Source organism: Carettochelys insculpta, chromosome 1 (genome assembly GCF_033958435.1).
Source record: "Carettochelys insculpta isolate YL-2023 chromosome 1, ASM3395843v1, whole genome shotgun sequence".
Lineage (NCBI taxonomy): Eukaryota > Metazoa > Chordata > Testudines > Carettochelyidae > Carettochelys > Carettochelys insculpta.
In genome coordinates, this window is record NC_134137.1 from 333,150,432 (window position 1) to 333,168,801 (window position 18,370).

The window sequence follows — 18,370 nt, forward strand, 5'->3', positions numbered from 1 at the left end:
TTTTTTGAAAGAGCACCCATGGGTGTGTGGACACTCCCTTTCAAAAGGACGGAGCAGTCTTTCAAAAGAGCAGATTGCGGGCTCAGTCCACTTTTTATTTGTAGACGCACTCTTTCGAAAGGAGATCTTTCAGATGGCATCATCTGAACGTTCGCCTTTTGAAAGACTGCTGCAGTGTACACCTAGCTTTACTGAAAAATTGCATACTTTCTCACATGACCATGTAAATTATAAAACGAATAGACTGGAATATAAACACTGCACTTAAATTTCAGCCTGCTATAAATAGAGGGGGACATGTCATTGTTTGTGTGACATTTTAGTTTGTACTGACCCCATTTGTGTTTTTTACATAGCCTATTGTAACCTCATACTCTAGTTGATAAACACTGCCTTAAAATACATGCTAATTATTTAGGCTGAACTATTTGTCCTTGTATTTAACTATGACACTTAGAACCTTTCCCAAATCTGAGGAAAAAAGCCGGTTTCTCACACTGCATTTGGAGCCAGAAGTGTGCAATCTAGCAGCAGGGGTGTGGAGGAAGCAAATACCGTACAATACTGTAAATGTAAACTACTAGAAATGGCAAAGTTTACAAAAAATGTTTGACAAGGTAAGGAAATTGTGTCTATGCTTATTTCAAATAACTGTTTCCTTATAAACTTTTGAAAGAACCACCATAACATTTCCTTCAGATTTACAAATATTTCACAGCTGCCAACAACCTCCATTCCTGAGATCTTCCTAACTCTGAGGTTCTATTGTAGTGGTTATTTTGTGTGTCAGTTCACAAGTTAATGTCTATTCTTAAGTAACTTATACTTCTAACAGTCTTACATGGGAAATAGAGCATTGTTATATTTTGTACCTTTCTTCATCTTGAGATGTTTCACTCAAAGTGCTATCATCCAATACTTGGAATTGATTTCCTTTGGAGGAATTCATCTGTTGATTAACTCTCTGCTTTGACAGCCGCTTTTTGTTTTCAGTTTTCTTTACATCCTTCACATTCAAGGCAGAATTAGTACTTTAAACAGAAAGAAAGAAAAATCCAGTACTTAAAGAATATTCAAATAAGATACTCTGTAACAGATACAAATATATAAGTAATATATAAGACAGTACCCAGACACTGCAAAGCATTTTAAAGAAGTCTTCTGTGATAAAGTACTGAAGCTGACTCTACCAAAATAGTGAAGGGGACACAAACAAACAGTCTTAGCATAAGTGTTTCCTTCCACATAACACATTGCCACATGCATTAGAATTTCTGGGCTAGATGAGCATCAGGAGCAGCAAATTTCATTCATCTGTGCTCAGAAAAGCAAATGCTCTGGAATGGGGTTTTACCTAGATGGACAGCTGGAAGTAATGTAGCTCTTCATCAAGGAACGGCTGCTTTAAAAACCTAAGATTCACTGAACTAGTACATCTTTTAGCTGATTTACCCCACCTCCTCCTTGATCAGTCATACCCACTACGACGACTGTTCTGCATGGTTCTAGACTGTTCTTTATGACTCTAGATCCCCTACAGAACAGAAACTGTAGGCATTTTGCTTCATTATGTCCACCTACTCCACTGGCTAACTTTTGCTGCTTAGGACAAACAGCTCAGGTTCCACCAATGAGTAAATCTTGCCCTTCCTATTCAAAAAGAAATGCTGTACTATAACAGTGTCTGAAGAAAATAGTCAAATTACTTTTTCTCACTTTATAAAAAAGACATAATGGGTAAAATCCTGCAAGGTGCTAAGCACTCTGGCCTTAATTGTTTTGAGTGAAGTGCTTTAAGCTGTGCTTGAGTAGTCTCAATGGCACTTCAGCTGGACTACTCACATGATTTAAATTGAACATAGTTTGCTGGAAAAGACTCAGCAGTGTGCAGGCTCAAACCCTGCAATGTAGTCTTAGGTACTCTTTGGACAATTCCAAGAACTACTTATCCACATTTGGATGAATTTTGTAAAAAATTTTCCAGGATTTTATACAAGAGAGGAATACACATGCAACTCTTTATACAGCCATAAAATGGGATTCCTACTACTACGTTTCTTTAGGAAAACTCAATATGAAACAGCTGTCTAAAAGAGCCACAAATTTCCAGTTATTTACAGAAAAGGAATTTTGTGGCTTTGAAAATGTATTTGGCCTGAATATTGATACTAAAGTCAATGAGAAGTTTTAGGTGGTAAGTCATTTAAAAAAAAAAAAATCAAGCAGTTAGAGGCCTAAACCGATATTTGGTGTCAAACTTTTTGCATCCATTTTTTTCTTTTAAATCTTGGGCAATGCATCATTTATTTAATGAGAAGCACTCAAATTATTATAGTCCTTAACTAGTTTTAGGAAGGAAGATAGAAGTGACATTACATTTAAGTGAGCACAGAATATGTATCCCATTTTACCAAGTAGAAGACTATTTCACAGAGCTAAAGAATTAAAAAAATACTTTAGGCAATTAGGTTTGCATGCAAGAAGTGAAGATTAATCTTTATTTTTAGTTTCTTACCCCTTCAAAGGTATCTGAACTAATCTTGCTCTTTCCTTGGAGGAAATATTGTTCTTAATATGGTTTTCTTCTTGTGTGGTTTCTCCACTTTCTTCTGTAGAATACTGGTTCCCTTTTATAGTAAGATTTTGTTTCATTTGCTGGTCAATACCATTTCCATCCAGCTTTTGCATCTTTGATTTACAAGTATCTTCTTTTTTCTCTATTGCCAACGTTTCCCCATATTTTTGCTTTCTCCTTTCCTCTTCTACCTAGGATAAAAAAGTTTGATGCTTAGCATTTGTCATAATTTTCTTGAATTAATAAAGAGGAATTCTTGCCAGATGTACACAAAATTGTACTCTTATAAGTCACAAAAAGGCATTGAAAAGTATTTTTAATTTTAAAGAACCACATTTACATAATATTCAACTATATAGAACAGCAAATAAGTGAGAATACTGTCATACTTGGGGAAAAAAGATGAATTCACTCACTATTAAAAACTTTAATAAAAGCCTTACCTTTAAAATAAATACTATTTACCTCTTATAATATGAAGCAATGAAGACATTAACTGAATTAATGACAGGAAATTAGAAGACAGGAATAATGTTTGTTATGTAGACATAATTAATGTAATTAACAGAACCGTGTTAAAGCAATTTTGAATGAAAACACCTAATCAAATAATTGTTTCACAGTAAACTGAAGTGTCAGCAAAGAGTAATAAAAGACATGCATACACAGAACACGGCAAATGCAAACAGTCAATAGCCTGTTCAGAAGCTATTTTCATTCTTTGGTTCAGAGTGAGAACCACAGCAAATATGTGCATTTCCTTTGAAGTCAATGGAGTGGCATTAAAATCAGAAATGAATACGGTCCTTAATAGCAGCCTACAATTCAAATATAAAAAATAACTAAATTTGAGATTTCTTACACCTTCTAAATATGTAACAGAGGAGAGGAAGGCTGTCTCCACCTGCCCCTCTTTAAAATATGTGAAAAATATGTTTGCAGTTCACAAAAAGCCAATTTGCACAAGAAACCCTTCTGTAATGATGAATAGCTGAAGTGAACAGGATGGCTGATGTGGAGCAAAGAGCAATGAAAATGAAGAAGCAGCAGGTGAACCTCTACCTCTTTCTGTAGTTGTACTTTCTCTTTCTCCAAAGCCAGGAACACTATCTGCAGCATTCCTACCTCATTCTTAAATCTTTCCATATCTTGTTCCAGTTCTTCATCCAACTGTCTTTTCAACATTTCATCCTGAGATTGTCGAGAGTTTTCCAAATTACTTTCAATTTCAGTATTACTAATTTTAGTATTGCCAACAAAGCAGTCTTTGGGAATAGCATCATTAAAATTGTGTGAGTCTTTCACAAATTTGCTTTTTGCTAAAGCAAGAAGTGTGCTTTTATCATCTGTAGAAACAGATCTTCCAGTATCTAGAGTATTAGCTCTCTTGTCCAAAATGCTTTCTTTCAAACTATTTAGTGAATAATCAGGACTAATCTCTAAATTCATATTTCCATCCACATTTTCTTCTATTTTGATAGCAGCTATTTGGTCGTCTTCTTTATTTACAGCTAATTTTGTACTTTCTGCATTGTTAGTAAAACCCTCTTCATTTACACGCCATATAGATTCAGTACCTTGTTCATCATCATTTTCACATAGCCTGATAATACACTGATTGGATTGCTCATGAGAGCTGGAATTTAAAGCATAGGACATTATGCTTTCATTGCTGGATTCCTTCTGTTTTAGCACAGAGCATAGGTCCTTAAATTCACCTGATCCTTGCATATTACTGGTGGGTTTTGTCAAATTATGTCGTGCTTCATGAATGTACTCCAATTCTTTACTGAAGTCATCTTGTAATGTCCCTTCCATGGGTGTAGTTTTCTCAACTTCATTAATTTCACCAAACATTTGCTTTAGCTCTGCTGTAATGTTTTTAAAATTTGTTTTCAATTCCTTTTTCTCATTTTCAACCCACATTTTCTCATATCTTTCTTCCCAAAGTTTTGGATTTAATTGCACGTCATCAGCATGTGATTCCTCATTTTGTTTTTGGGGCTCAGATTTCATTTTCAGATGTGGAAATAAAATTTCTGTTTTATCAGTGTGAGTATCAGATGCTGTTTTTCCTGTCAAGTTGGTTGTGTCTAGTATCTGTTTAACCTTAAGAAGGCAGGTATGGAGAAACAAATATTAGCAAAAGAACAGCAGTTACAATTAGTTTAATATGCTTATGTTGCAAACTTTTCCAAATATCACAAATCTGTGCTTAAAAAAATCTTGACTGGTCTGTAACCAAATCCTGTAAAAAATCCCTGAACATTCAAAAGGTTTACTGAATGTTGTTTATATAAAGGGAGTCTATTTTATTGAGCCTTACTTTGGCTGGACTGGATTTATCTGAGCAATGTCATTTTTTAAACCGTTTTAAATTCCCATCTACTTTCTGTAATTTCACATATATAAACTATAGAAAGATGCTGGAATTGACTGTGCCTCCAAGATCCATTTGGGGATTCCCTTTCCCCCTACATATCTTGTCTCCTTGTAAATGGGCTTTGTATCTACACCCCTCTCTCAATGGTCCAGGTACTGCCAATGGAGAAAAATATGCTGGGGGAAGAAGAGACAGGCTAGTGCTCACATTATTTTACTAGGGAAGACATCCTGGCCCAATGTCTGCTTTCAAATATTTGAAATTAGAGAAAATTTCAGCACAGAAATCACCTGTAAAAATTTGTACTGCTACAGATTGTGCTATTTTCCCTTGGCCTGAATTCCAGGAGCTGCTGCAGCCCAAAGGAGTTCACAGTAACACAGATCTGAGGATGTGGAGCTGTCACAGTGGCCATGCAGCTGCACGGAGGGCCCGGTCTCTCTCAAATCTCCTGAAATCCAAGTTTGTAGCGCACATTTTCTGAGGTGATTAAGCAAACACCAACTCCCACTGTGCAATAATCTCTCTGGAGGAATCCTTATAGAGATTTCTTCACAAGTAGTCCTCCCCCATAGGAAGCCTTGCAGAGGTTTTGTCACAAACTGTTTCCCACCACAGCTTCTGACAAACAAGGGACTTCTATATTTCTATCTACTCACTGAACATATCACGTTGCTGAGACTGGGTCTGCTCCAGTGTTGCGCGTGTATATCCTCCATATTTGTAATTCACTATATTTTTGATTTTTAAGTTTTAAAAATTATTCAAATGAATGACAGTACACCTAAAGGGCTGAAACACTGACGCAAAATTTCCATGTCATGTGAAGACACAGGCTTTAACTTATGTGCGATACTGTCTCATTGGCTTGACTTCAACTATACCAGTAATTAGTGTTTCTTACTACTATCACATGATTTAATGTAAAGAGCAATGACTACTGAACCATTATCGAACAGTAACAGAGAGAAAGCCATGCTAGCCTACATACTATCAAAACAAAAAAGCAGTCAAGCAGCACTTTGAAGACTAACAAAAGAATTTATTAGGTGAGCATGGTCTGAAGAAGTAGGTCTGTCCCATGAAAGCTCACCTAATAAATTATTTTGTTAGTCTTTAAAGAGCTACTTGACTGCTTTTTTGTTTTGATATTACTGAACAGGTATTTTCTTAGAGTTACAGGACTTTTAAAAACAGTTTAGACTGAATATACTTGTTTTGTTAACTAAAAGCTATTGGGAAGGAAAGTAAGATCTCATCTCCTAAATAAAATCTTGTGCAATTTGAACAGGCAGGTTGATGAAGAGAGTTCTCCTCCTGAAGCCAATGGGATTATTCACATAGTAAAGCAGGAAAAATTTGCCCTTAATTTATATCATTCTTTTCTTTTCTTCTTCTATTTATCGTATATGTTTTGCATGAACTCTGATTGATTTGTCTCAAAATTACAACTTTAATAAGTAACAGAGAGGTAGCTGTGTTAGTCTGTAATCGAACAAAACAAAACAGCAGAAATGTAAGGACCTTAAAGGCTAACAAAATGATTTATGCAGTGACGAGCTTTCGATCTGAAGAAGTGGGTCTGTCCCACAAAAGTTCATCACTGAATAAATCATTTGGTTCGTCTTTAAAGCGTTACATTTCTGTTGTTTTAATTTTAAAAAGGTTACTGTTGTAACAAATAAAAAGGAAAAGGTTTACATTATGGTTTACTTAATGAATTCCCACAACCCTTATCCTACAACTTATTCCTCACAGACAGATTCCCACGCCTACACTGAGCCAGTTAAAGCCAGGGTCTTAATCTTTGCTTCAGACAATCAAAATCAAGCCTTGAAAAACAAATCTAAATGTGTGAAGAGAAGAAAAAAAAACAGATTTAAAGACTGGGTCATAATGCATGCGCAGTTGGGGGTCAGGCATTCTTAATTCTGGCGTTTCCTCACTTCTGATTGCTTGAATTTGCAATAACGTTTTTATTTTCTCATGTCGGGTATCATTTCCTTGGATTTTAAATAAGGAAACTAAAATAAACAAAAAAAGAAATTGTCATATGGGATCATATTGGATCATGAATCATCTTTAGATTCACAGACCTCTGCCTCTTGAACTAATGGAGGAATTGATACCAGTTGTAGTTTGACAGCTTTCATAAGTAGCAACACAAAAAGGGGATGGCACACTTGGACAATGAGTTTCACAAATATCTGCTACCAGATGAGGATTGGTGCCATTCAGGTATTTGGAGTTCCATTCCAGCCTCCACAGGGAGGACATATACACAGTCAGTTCCCCCAAATGAGACCATTTCTGCCCCATGTCCTCCAAGATGTAGCTGGAACAAGGGAAAGGATGGTCTAGGACATCTCTTTAGGCTTCTTGTCCCAGTCCCAGGCTTCTTCTCCTCCAGTTCTAGTCACACTCCCCAAATCCCAGCTCCTTTAACCTTGTCTCTTTGCTTAGAGACCCTACTTCCTTTCTCACCTTCTCATTCAATCTATCTCCTGCAACCTGGCCTCTACACCCTCCATCATCTCCTTTGGCTCCCAAGCCCATCTTTCCTTCTAAGGAATTGATTCGGCAGACACACAGCAGTCCCTTGCATCAGTCTCTTCAAACAGTTAGTCTCAGTTTCCCCTGGCTCCTCATGTTAACACAATTTCCTTGCCATCTACTAGCTCCCAGTCCCTTTCTCCCATTCCCAACTTTCAACCCTTCCAACCCCAAGTCTTAGTCTCTCCCCCATCTTTCCCAGCTTCTTGTCCTAATCTACTACCCCACTGCCTGTAGGCTCAGTTCTGGTCTTTCCATTCTAATTAGGCAGCTTCCTCCTCCACACTGCCTGGGCCCATAGGGGAGGGAGACAGGGAAGAAATTGGACTCGTGGTGGATGGAGATTAGAGCAGTGGGGAGACAGTCTCTTGATGCTCTCAGTTCAGATGCTCAGATCCAGCACAGAATTGAGCAGTCCTGACCAGGATTTGTACAGTGAGTCCTGCTCAGACCCAAACTAGAACACATTCATTACTGATGTAATGTTTGGGGAATTTTTTTTTTCAGTTATAAAAATATAAATTTTCTATTGTGCTTGTACAAACTGCAAGTCTTTAAAAGCCTGTAAATTGTCTAAAATTATCAAAGATTTTTTACAAGAACAGCAAAAGGAACTTCCCGTCCCTCTACCTTTCCTGCAAATTTAAGTTCCTTTTCTGAAATACAGAACTTTTTGAAGGAAAGGATGCCAGAAATTCTTTAACATGCACGAAAGCTTTTCTTCGTAGTATCACTCTGAAAAATAGAAGAACTATTTTGGCTGAAAATCATCATCATCAGCAGCAGCAACAGCAATGACTGCCTGAGGCAGACATCTAGCAAGGATAATCTCAGCCCCAATGGTTAAAAGATACCAAAGTTATAAGCAACTGTTAACAGGTTCTTTTATTGGGAAGTGCTAGGCACCTTAATAAAAGGTGGTACTAACAGCCCAACTGATAAAATGATTTTAGTCTACAGAACCATGTGATTCATGGGCTGTGTACAGCTCATTTACCATTTTTAAAAAGTACTTGGCAAGAGCTTCTTGACATTTACTATTCAGCCATTCAGCACATGAACTGGCTAATAATGTTAATTTTATTTGGTATAACACGAAATGAAACAATTTTCAGGACAGTCTTATATAAATTAAAATAAATTTGCTTTACCTACCTGATTCTTGTACTTTTCACTTGCATGTGCTTGTTCATCTAGTGGTGACATATTACAGGGTGGTTCAGACATTTCATCTGTAGTAATAGTGAATAAAAATTTTGTAATTATAACTTAAAGACATTAACCTAAAGCATATACTTCTGCTTATAATACTTTGCAAATGATCAATTCTTACAGCAAATAGCAACACATTAAATAACAATGAAATTGTAACACATCAACAGAAAAATGAAGTTTCTCAAACTTATGCAATTTTGAAGCAGAAACCGACATAAAAGTACTGATTTAAGATAACGCTGGTTTAGTTTTGAATCTTCTCTTCTAATAAATTGATCAATAGATATGAAAGAAATATATGACAGATTACAATAATAGACCCTCGCCCAACACGTATCATGCTTCTCTCTCTCTCTTGGAAATAGATAACTAAACATATAATTGCTCAGTAATACTGCTGATGCACCATACTTCTGCCCACTGTATACATGCATTATAACACAATCAAATAACTTGAACACATTTTTCCTAAGGAATGCCTGCCTCATTCAGTGCTCAAAACAGCCATGACTGGGGGATGTTTGCAGGAATCCTTCCTCTTTTGTTGCAGAAATTAGGAGTAGGTGGGCAGAACTGAACTTTTGTTCATAATTTCAATAAATAACATCAATATTTAGCTTTAAATTTTTCAGCTATTGATTGACATTTTCACAACTACAAGAACTTATGGGTTTTAGGCATCTCTTCCAATTTTTATTGCTTGAAACTTTCCACGGCTAAGAGAAATTAAAGGGAGTAGGGAGGGTACCAAACAAGAATTGATTGACAGACATTGAGATTCAAAAAGTTAAACTTTTATAATTATTAAAAAAAAACAAACTGTCATCATATGTCAAAACATACAAAGCAAATATCTTGATATCAAGTTTTAATGGGGTTTTTAAACTATATTTTTCTTAGTTTGCCTATCTGTAAATTTTGATTGTCATAGATGGAAATATTTTTTTAACTGGTGTGTGTGCATGGTGAAAATGAAGTTTACCAACAAATATCTAATCCTTCAAAACCTGTGAATGAAGTAGGGGACTGCAGAAAGAGAAGAATAATCTCATGACTAAGAACTGAATTGTCTCCATGAGTTTGTGGCGCTAGTCAAGTCATTTACAACAAATTTTTCACAGGTGGCCACTAATTGTGTGCCTCATTTTCTGGCTCCCCAACTTGAGATCATATGGTCTCCCAGATGCAACTGAAATAATCTAAAGAAAAAAAAATCAGGTCGTAGGCATTTCAAAGTGTGCACTCAAAAATTAGTGGATAATTTTGACCTTAATTTCTCTGTTATGCAGTATTATCTCTATTTTACAACACAGGGAACTACCACACTACCACCACACCTTACAGGAATACCATGAGGATCAATTAGTGTGAGTGCCTCACAAACAGTTAAAGTGATGAAAGCCATAGAAAAGCTTATGGGGCAATTAGTAATTCTGTCTCCCAAACAGGGTTTGACTAGTGCACAAAGAATAACGCTTAAGGACACACAGTCAACAGTGAAAAGAAAAATACTAAATAGATGCTCAGTAAGGGAACACCAACCACTATGTGCTGCGAGGTTGGGGTGCTGTGGAAGAAAACAAACAGCATATCATCCTATAATTTCAGACTATCATAATGTTTATATGCAGGGGGTGCGTCTACACTAGCCAGCTACTTCGAAGCAGCTGGCACAACGTCAAAATAGCAAGAGTCGTGTATACGCGCCCCATGCACTATTTCGACATTGAAATTGACGTTAGGTGGAGAGACGTCGAAATCGCTATTCCTATCCGAAGATGGGAACAAAGTAGAGCGTGTGTACACAATCCGCATCCCGCTACATTGAAATAGTGGGCTCCTCCATGGCAGTCATCAGCTGAGTGGTTGAGAGACACTCTGTCCAGGCCCTGCAGGGCTCTATGGTCAATGTGTGCAGCAGACCTTAGCCCAGTGCTTCTGGCTGCTGCTGCTGCAGCTGGGGGTCCATGCTGTGTGCACGGGGTCTGCAACCAGTCGTCGGCTCTGTGGACCTCGTGCTGTGCAGGCTGAGTGTGTCTGGGAGGGGCCCTTTAAGGGAGTGGCTTGCTCTTGCCCCAGAAGGGCTAGTCCAGACTGTGACTCTGTCCGCAGGCTTTGCCGGCCCCTTATTTCGAAAGAGAGTGCTTGTGTGTGTGGACACTCCGCATTTCCTTCCGGGGCAGCTCCTTTTGACGTTCCCTGTCGCTAATTCGATGTTGAACATCGATGGCGCCAGCCCCAGAGGACGTGTACATGATACGTGTCGAAGTAGCCTATTTCAATGTTCTTACTTCAAAACAGGCTCCTTTGACTTAGTGTGCTAGTGTAGACATAGCCAGGGAGTCTGAATTCAGTTTACCAGAGCAAACAGTTTCAGAGTTACCTAACTTTGCAACTTTAATGATCTTTTAATGGTGCATACTTTATATATATGTAGCCAGACAAAGATCTCCCCCTTACAAGCCAGCCTGCTGCCCCTCCTGAGGTGCCTCACAAGCACACAGGGCAGAGAACAGCTGCTGACAGCACCGTCTTTGATGTCTCCCACAGAGGCCCAGATGTGCTAGCTCATCGTGACCCTGAGAAACAGAAAGTACAGATAAAAGGCTAACAGGCCAACTGTCAATAAGGGGGCCTCAGGAAATTACCCCAGCTGGCATTGATGGATTTGATGCGTCCACACAGACATCCCAGAAGAGAAATCTCCGCCCTTCTAAAAGAATGTCCTGTACTCCCAAAATTGCTTATCTCCTGTCTTACAAGTGCAAATTAAGTAACAATTGCCCTTGTAAAAACTGGCGTCACAAAAGACAGACCAGTACGATCTGGCACCACAGATAAGAGGATACGTGACACAAGGGCTACGTCTACACGTGCACCCAACTTCGAAATAGCTTATTTCGATGTTGCGACATCGAAATAGGCTATTTCGATGAATAACGTCTACACGTCCTCCAGGGCTGGCAACGTCGATGTTCAACTTCGACGTTGCTCAGCCCAACATCGAAATAGGCACAGCGAGGGAACGTCTACACGCCAAAGTAGCACACATCGAAATAAGGGAGCCAGGCACAGCTGCAGACAGGGTCACGGGGCGGACTCAACAGCAAGTCGCTCCCTTAAAGGGCCCCTCCCAGACACACTTTCATTAAACAGTGCAAGATACACAGAGCCAACAACTAGTTGCAGACCCTGTATATGCAGCACGGACCCCCAGCTGCAGCAGCAGCAGCCAGAAGCCCTGGGCTAAGGGCTGCTGCCCACGGTGACCACAGAGCCCCGCAAGGGCTGGAGAGAGAGTATCTCTCAACCCCCCAGCTGATGGCCGCCATGGAGGACCCCGCTATTTCGATGTTGCGGGACGCGGATCGTCTACACGTCCCTACTTCGATGTTGAACGTCGAAGTAGGGCGCTATTCCCATCCCCTCATGGGGTTAGCGACTTCGACGTCTCGCCGCCTAACGTCGATTTCAACTTCGAAATAGCGCCCAACACGTGTAGACGTGACGGGCGCTATTTCGAAGTTACTGCCGCTACTTCGAAGTAGCGTGCACGTGTAGACGCAGCCAAGGAGTATAAAGATGGGCCCAGCGGCACTCTGACTCTGAGTGCATTCCCACCAACTACCTGCTGGTCGGGTCAGGTGATTGCCTCCCGAGGTTCGCAACTGGGGATGCCCAACCTCGTATTCGTCTTTCCGCGGAATTGAGTGACCGATCCTGGCTTGGCTACGCTAGTATCGAGAGACGCAAGGAGGGTAAGATATACCCATATTAAGGAGGGTAAAATGTACCCACATTAAGGTCTCCTTTTGGTGCGCACAGTTAAAGAATTAGAGCTCTATAGATAAATGCTGTTGCATTAAGACGTCGTGGTATTGAATTGTAATGTAACCTGTTAACACCTGTACTCTGCTAGCATATAAGAAGTAGACAATAGCCTTTTGTAACCACATGCTTATAACTGTAGCTTAATAAACTTGTGACTAGTTAAGATCTAAGCCTGACTGCTGTTACTCTGTCACTGCAACACAGCCGGCACAATAAAAAACTTTAACTGTTTGGTTACCACAGCCTGGCCGTAGGTGAGTGTGTTAAGAGCCTAGTGTAGAGTCGTGCCACCTCCACGGGGCAGACTCCTGGGGCGCCCGTCAACCAATCCTGTTTGCCAGCTGCGACGGGACAGTGTGCTCTAGCAGCTGAAGTCTCGGGTGCAGAAAGGCTCTTAGTGCTACCACTGAGGCACCCGTCAGTCAATCTTGGCTGCCTGCTGCGACGGAGCTCCCTGCTCTAGCAGTAAAAGACTTGGGTGTTTAGGACCCTGGGGCATCCGTCAGCCTGCCCCAGACTGCCCGCTGCGAAGGAGCCCTGCACTCTAGCAGTTAAAGACTCGGATGGTAACAAGGGCATAGTTGGTACCTCACCGCACATTACCCTGCCACCGGCTAACAATATATGTGTATACACAATTGTAAGAAAAAGGTAAATGTTATTTAAAATAAAAAAAAAAACACATGAAAATATGGGAGCAGGCAGAGGGCAGTGGAAAGGAATTTACCACATTGTTTTAAAAAATTCACTCTCAATGTTCACCAGAACTGGAATGTCTGGGGTAAATAAGAAATTGCCTCTAAAGACATGATGTAGCCAGAGTGGATTTAAAATACGTTTAAAATTAAAAATTAGTTTTTATTTAAATAAAAATGTTTAAATATTTTTTCTTTCTGAAATAGACCTTTTTAAAATACATTTGAAATTTTATTAACTTATGACAAGGACTAAATTTACTATAATCTATTAAAGTAATTTTACTATAATCTTTCAAGCAGCACTTTTTGCTCTGCAGTATTAAAGAAAGCTAAACTAAGTCAAGCACATAGATTAAGACTTTGCTGAAGTGCTAAACTAATTTCTGACAATAGGAGCAAAGAGAATACATTTTTCATTTTAGAATATTCTAATAGCTAAGTTAAAAAACTAGCTCATTTAAAGTTAAATAACTACTGGGAGTAGAAACACCAGGAAAGCTTGTTTTCTTCCTATGCACAAATAAAAGTTAAACAAGAGGATGAGATCTAATAGTACTAAAATTTTGAAGGATATGCTGACCAGGAACAATCAGTTTAATTCACAAAGTATAGATACTACTCCTTGTTTAATAATATTTTAAATGCAAAATGTTTTGATGCAGATTTTTGAAGCTACCTACCACACTAAAGATAATTATTTAAATACTGTTTGTGCATTTAATTGAATCCTAACCATCATCCAAACAGAGTGGGAAACAAATTGCAATTAAAAATATTATTCTATTAAGTAAGAAACACATCAACCACCAGTTACTACTATAACAAAAAGAAAAAAATTAAGAATCTAATAAATGTCAAGAGCTGTAATTGATTTAATGTGTATATAGTATCTGTTTGGTAAGCAAAGAGTAATTAAAAGACTAATTTAGTTGTAATTCAACATCTTTTAATGATTACTAATTAATGAGCCCCAACTGTTCTTAAGGAAAAAAAAGTACAAATGCAAAACACAATTAGAATTGAATATTTAAATATTTTGATTACAATTAATCAGCTCCGCTTATAGACTAATGATTCATTTTGGGAGTCTGCCAAGCATCTGGTACTGATCACATCTCATAAGGCAATTTCAATGGGCCCAAGAACTTCAAGAAAAGAAAAATAAATAATGCATAAATAATGTAATAATAAAAATGCAACTGAAAAGATCTCTACAGCAGTGTTTCCCAAATCTAAAATATTCGCATACTCCTTTCGGGACCATGGCCTTACTGGCATACCCCCTCTCCCAGCGCTGCTCCAATGCTTATGTCCTGATTTTTAGTAATTTATTTTCTGCCACATACTCCCTTAAAATCCTTTTACGTACCACACTTTAGGAAAAACTGCTCTAGAGGAATGTTTTGGAAACCCTTTTTCAAAAACAGATTTTGAAACAAGATGTACTTTTATTCCTCTTCTTTAACAGAATATAAACCAGTGCTCCTCTACATTTTCTGAATATTGTGCCCCTTGTAGGAGTCTCATTTGTTTTGCATAATCTCAAGTTTCACCTCATTTTAAAATTATATTTTAAAGTCTGATTGTATAAGCGAAAGTGTCACAGCACATTACTGAAAAAAATTGCTTATGTTTTTATTTTTACAAAATAAATCAGTTGGCATGTAACTATTATATAGCACTTACATTTCAGTGTACAGAATTTAGAGCAGCATAAACAAGGGTTGGTGTGAAATTTTAGTTTGTACTGACTTTGCTGCTGCTTTTAATATAGCGTATTATAAAACTGGGCAAATATCTAGATGAATTGATGCACCTGATGGAAGACCTCTAAGCACCCCCAGGCTACACACACTCCTCGTTGAGAATCACTGATCTAACCAACACTGCCATGCAGAAGTGTTCAGAAATGATCACGTGACTTTTTTAAACATATCTTCTATTGCAATGCATCTTAGGCTGGCAATCAGACTACTCTGCCTGAGTGAAGGTCATGTTCATGAACGGACTGCAGACCTGCCCAGTCACAGCAGTAATACAATATTAGCCAGTTATTTAGACATGGTTGTTTTAGTTAGCACAGTATCTACAGATACAATATAAAAGAGTTGGGTTAGTTTAAATGTTTTAGTTTGCTCCAGATTAAAAAAAATATATATGATATTGTGGAGAATGACTAATCTGGGAATAGAGATTAGGGAATGAAAAGCAAATGTGCCAGGATAATTTCTCAATAAAACAGAATCCCACCCTCTATGGAAATAATCCAGACTGGGTCAATTCTTTCCATACGTAGTGATGGAGCTCCCCTTTAAACAGAAATCATTCAGACAATTTGCGCTGAAAACACAAGGAGAATTTATTACTAAAGCCTGACAAGACAAACTAATTTGAAATTCACCATCAAACCTTGTAAATGACTAGAGTTACAACTAGAAACTTGAATTCACAGTTGCCTATATTTAAAGATCCTTTGTGCCATTAGTGCTTTGGTGGGGCTATTTTGAAACAGGTGCTGTTAAGACAGGGAATAGAGCCTATTTTGAAATAGGCCATAGTGCGTCCAATGACTCTATTTCAAAATAGGATCTATATGTATAGATGCTGTATTTCAAAACAGCTAAGTGCTGTTTCTAAATGCATTTTGTATGTAGCTGTGTTATTTCAAACTGAGCTATTTCAGAATAGCTCTTCTGTAACAGCTTATTTTGAAATAATGCTGCTGTGTAGACATACCCTAAGATGTGCTGCTACTGCCTGTGCAACTGTAGCTACACTACTATTTATACTTTTTCTAGCTCAATGGGCTACTGCAGGTATGTGTGCATGAGCTGAAAACCACAGCCCTAACTCATAATGAAGATGAGGTCTAACAGTGCCCTCAAGCAGTTTATTTTAGAACACTTTAAACTGGATTAAGCTTAAATGCACCAAGGTATTTTCAGTTCACTGTAAAATGCCATACAGGAGAGTTCGCACAGAGCAGCTAGTGTGTTGTAAATCCATACCCTAACCTTGCTATCTGCTAACTTTGTATGTAGACAAACTCTTGGCAAATGCAATACCTTGCCGATTTTAGGAAACACTGCAAATTGTACTTTTCAAAAATACTTTTCCATTTTAATCATCAGAGGTAGCCGTGTTAATCTGTATCTTTGAAAACAACAAGAAGTCCTGTGGCACCTTATAGATTAATGGATATTTTAAAGCATAAGCTTATGAAGCGGGGTCTTTGCCCACGAAAGCTTATGCTCCAAAATATCTGTTAGTCTATAAGGTGCCACAGGACTTCTTGTTGTTTCCATTATAATGGCACCCTCAACTCTGACTCCCCAGACTTCTTTGTAAAAAGAACCCAACAAAAACAAACCAACCAATGTTATTTTATCTTTTAAAAACTTTACCAGAGGCAGAGGTTCTACCCAGGCATACTGCAAAGTCTAGTGATAATTTTGCTATTATCTATTTTAAGTGGAAATGTGACAGTGTACAGTCCTAAAATAGAAAAAAAAAACAGGTTTGATGCTGGTACATTCAGTAAGAGAACAGCTAGGAATGCTAGTACCATCTTTAAATGGTCATTGTATTGAATGTTGCTTTTCAATATTTTTCTCTTTCTAATGTTTGTGTAATGAAATTACTGGGAAACCAACTCCTTACCAGTGAGAAATGAGACCCTGTTGTTGAAATAGTAAAGTTATTTTTATTACATTATTCTGACTTTGAAGGCCTTAATTTTTCCATGTTCTTTGACGCATTAATCATTTATAGCTTAATAACAGCAATTCCAAAGCAGGGGGGTCATTAGCATTTCCCATGAAGCTTGACAATTCTGAAGTACATCTTCAAGGAAATCTAAAGGAACTACATCATACACACCTCCCAGGCACTCTCTCTTCAAGCAGCTGGGCTTCCTTCCTGAGCTGAATCTGGAGCTGATATATCTCTGTGTCACAGTTAGCTCCACTGAACCTCCCAACCCAATCTTATCAGCATCCCAGAAGAAAGGCTCATGTCAAAAGCCTCTTATTTATGAACGATTTGTGCCATGATTCATCTTTTCTTCAGCAGTATTTGAGTTGATGTTAAATTTTAGAATAATGTGACTCAACGAGTAGGTCTACACAGCAAACCCTAGAGTCTACACAATGCAACTGCTATTTTGAAATAATTTCAAAATAGCAGTTGGCTTATTTCAAAATAGGTAAACCTCATTCTACAAGGAATAGTGCCTACTGCAAAATAGCTTTTTCAAAATAAGTACAATTAAAACAGGAATGAGAGCCTGTTTCAAAATAAGCCATAGTGAATCCAATGCCTCTATTTCAAAATAGGCTCTGTGTGTGTAGATGTTGTATTTCGAAATAGCTAAGTGCCTTTTCAAAGTCTGTGTCTACACGACGAGATAAAATCGTATTTAAAGGGGTTAACTCGCTATTAAAATATCACTGTCTTCACTGTAAATCCAATTAGCTCGAACTAGTAAGCCCTAACATTGATAACAATGTCGATATTATGGGGTGGATATAGCGTCAATTTCAACTTTAAAATTTCGAACAAAGGCTAGTGCAGAAGTGCTGTGTCTTTAATTCAAATTTATTAGCCTCCAGAAGTGCCTTGGATGTATCCCATAAAGCTATGTGGTGACGCTCCACGCATGGCCGCTTCCTTCTTTGCTGCTCTCCATGCAGGTATGCATGAAGAAGGCCACATGAAGCCTGTGAACTTGTGATTGAATTAGAATTTTAATTACAATTCTGCAGCACCCAGGCCTGCAAATACAGAGGTCCAGATGTGCAGCTGACAGGACCAGACGGGATGGACAGGGCTGATAGCACAGCTGCCCGCTGCTACACCAAAGTCCGCAGAGGACATGTGGCACAGGGAACCCAAGTGGGTTTGGGAGAGGTCTGAATTCTGTTACTGGGTTCTCTGCATTTTTGGACAGTGCTTTGCATTCTGGGATTCTAACATGAAACAACCACAAGCAACCAGGGCTAAGGCACTGTGGGATAGGTATCCACAATGCACTGCTGTCAAAGTTGCATAGGGCAATGGGGATGCAGAAACAGCATGGAAAAAATGATGGGTTGAATTTCAAGAAGGTCTGTGGAC

General features: G+C 38.4%; 1 protein-coding gene across 8 annotated transcripts in view; it reads right to left on the reverse strand.

The window, feature by feature from the left end:
- ANKRD26 (ankyrin repeat domain containing 26) overlaps positions 1–18,370 on the reverse strand; it is a 161,797-nt gene that overhangs the window by 92,900 nt on the left and 50,527 nt on the right. For 7 of the 8 annotated variants that reach the window (XM_075015007.1, XM_075014997.1, XM_075014981.1 and 4 more), the window contains 4 exons: positions 8,667–8,743; positions 3,638–4,684; positions 2,516–2,766; positions 873–1,031 (listed from right to left, as the gene is read on the reverse strand). In XM_075015007.1, the coding sequence (XP_074871108.1) occupies positions 873–1,031; positions 2,516–2,766; positions 3,638–4,684; positions 8,667–8,743 (1,534 nt within the window). The remainder of the gene's footprint in view (positions 1–872; positions 1,032–2,515; positions 2,767–3,637; positions 4,685–8,666; positions 8,744–18,370) is intronic. The other variant, XM_075015014.1, reaches the window with a different exon arrangement.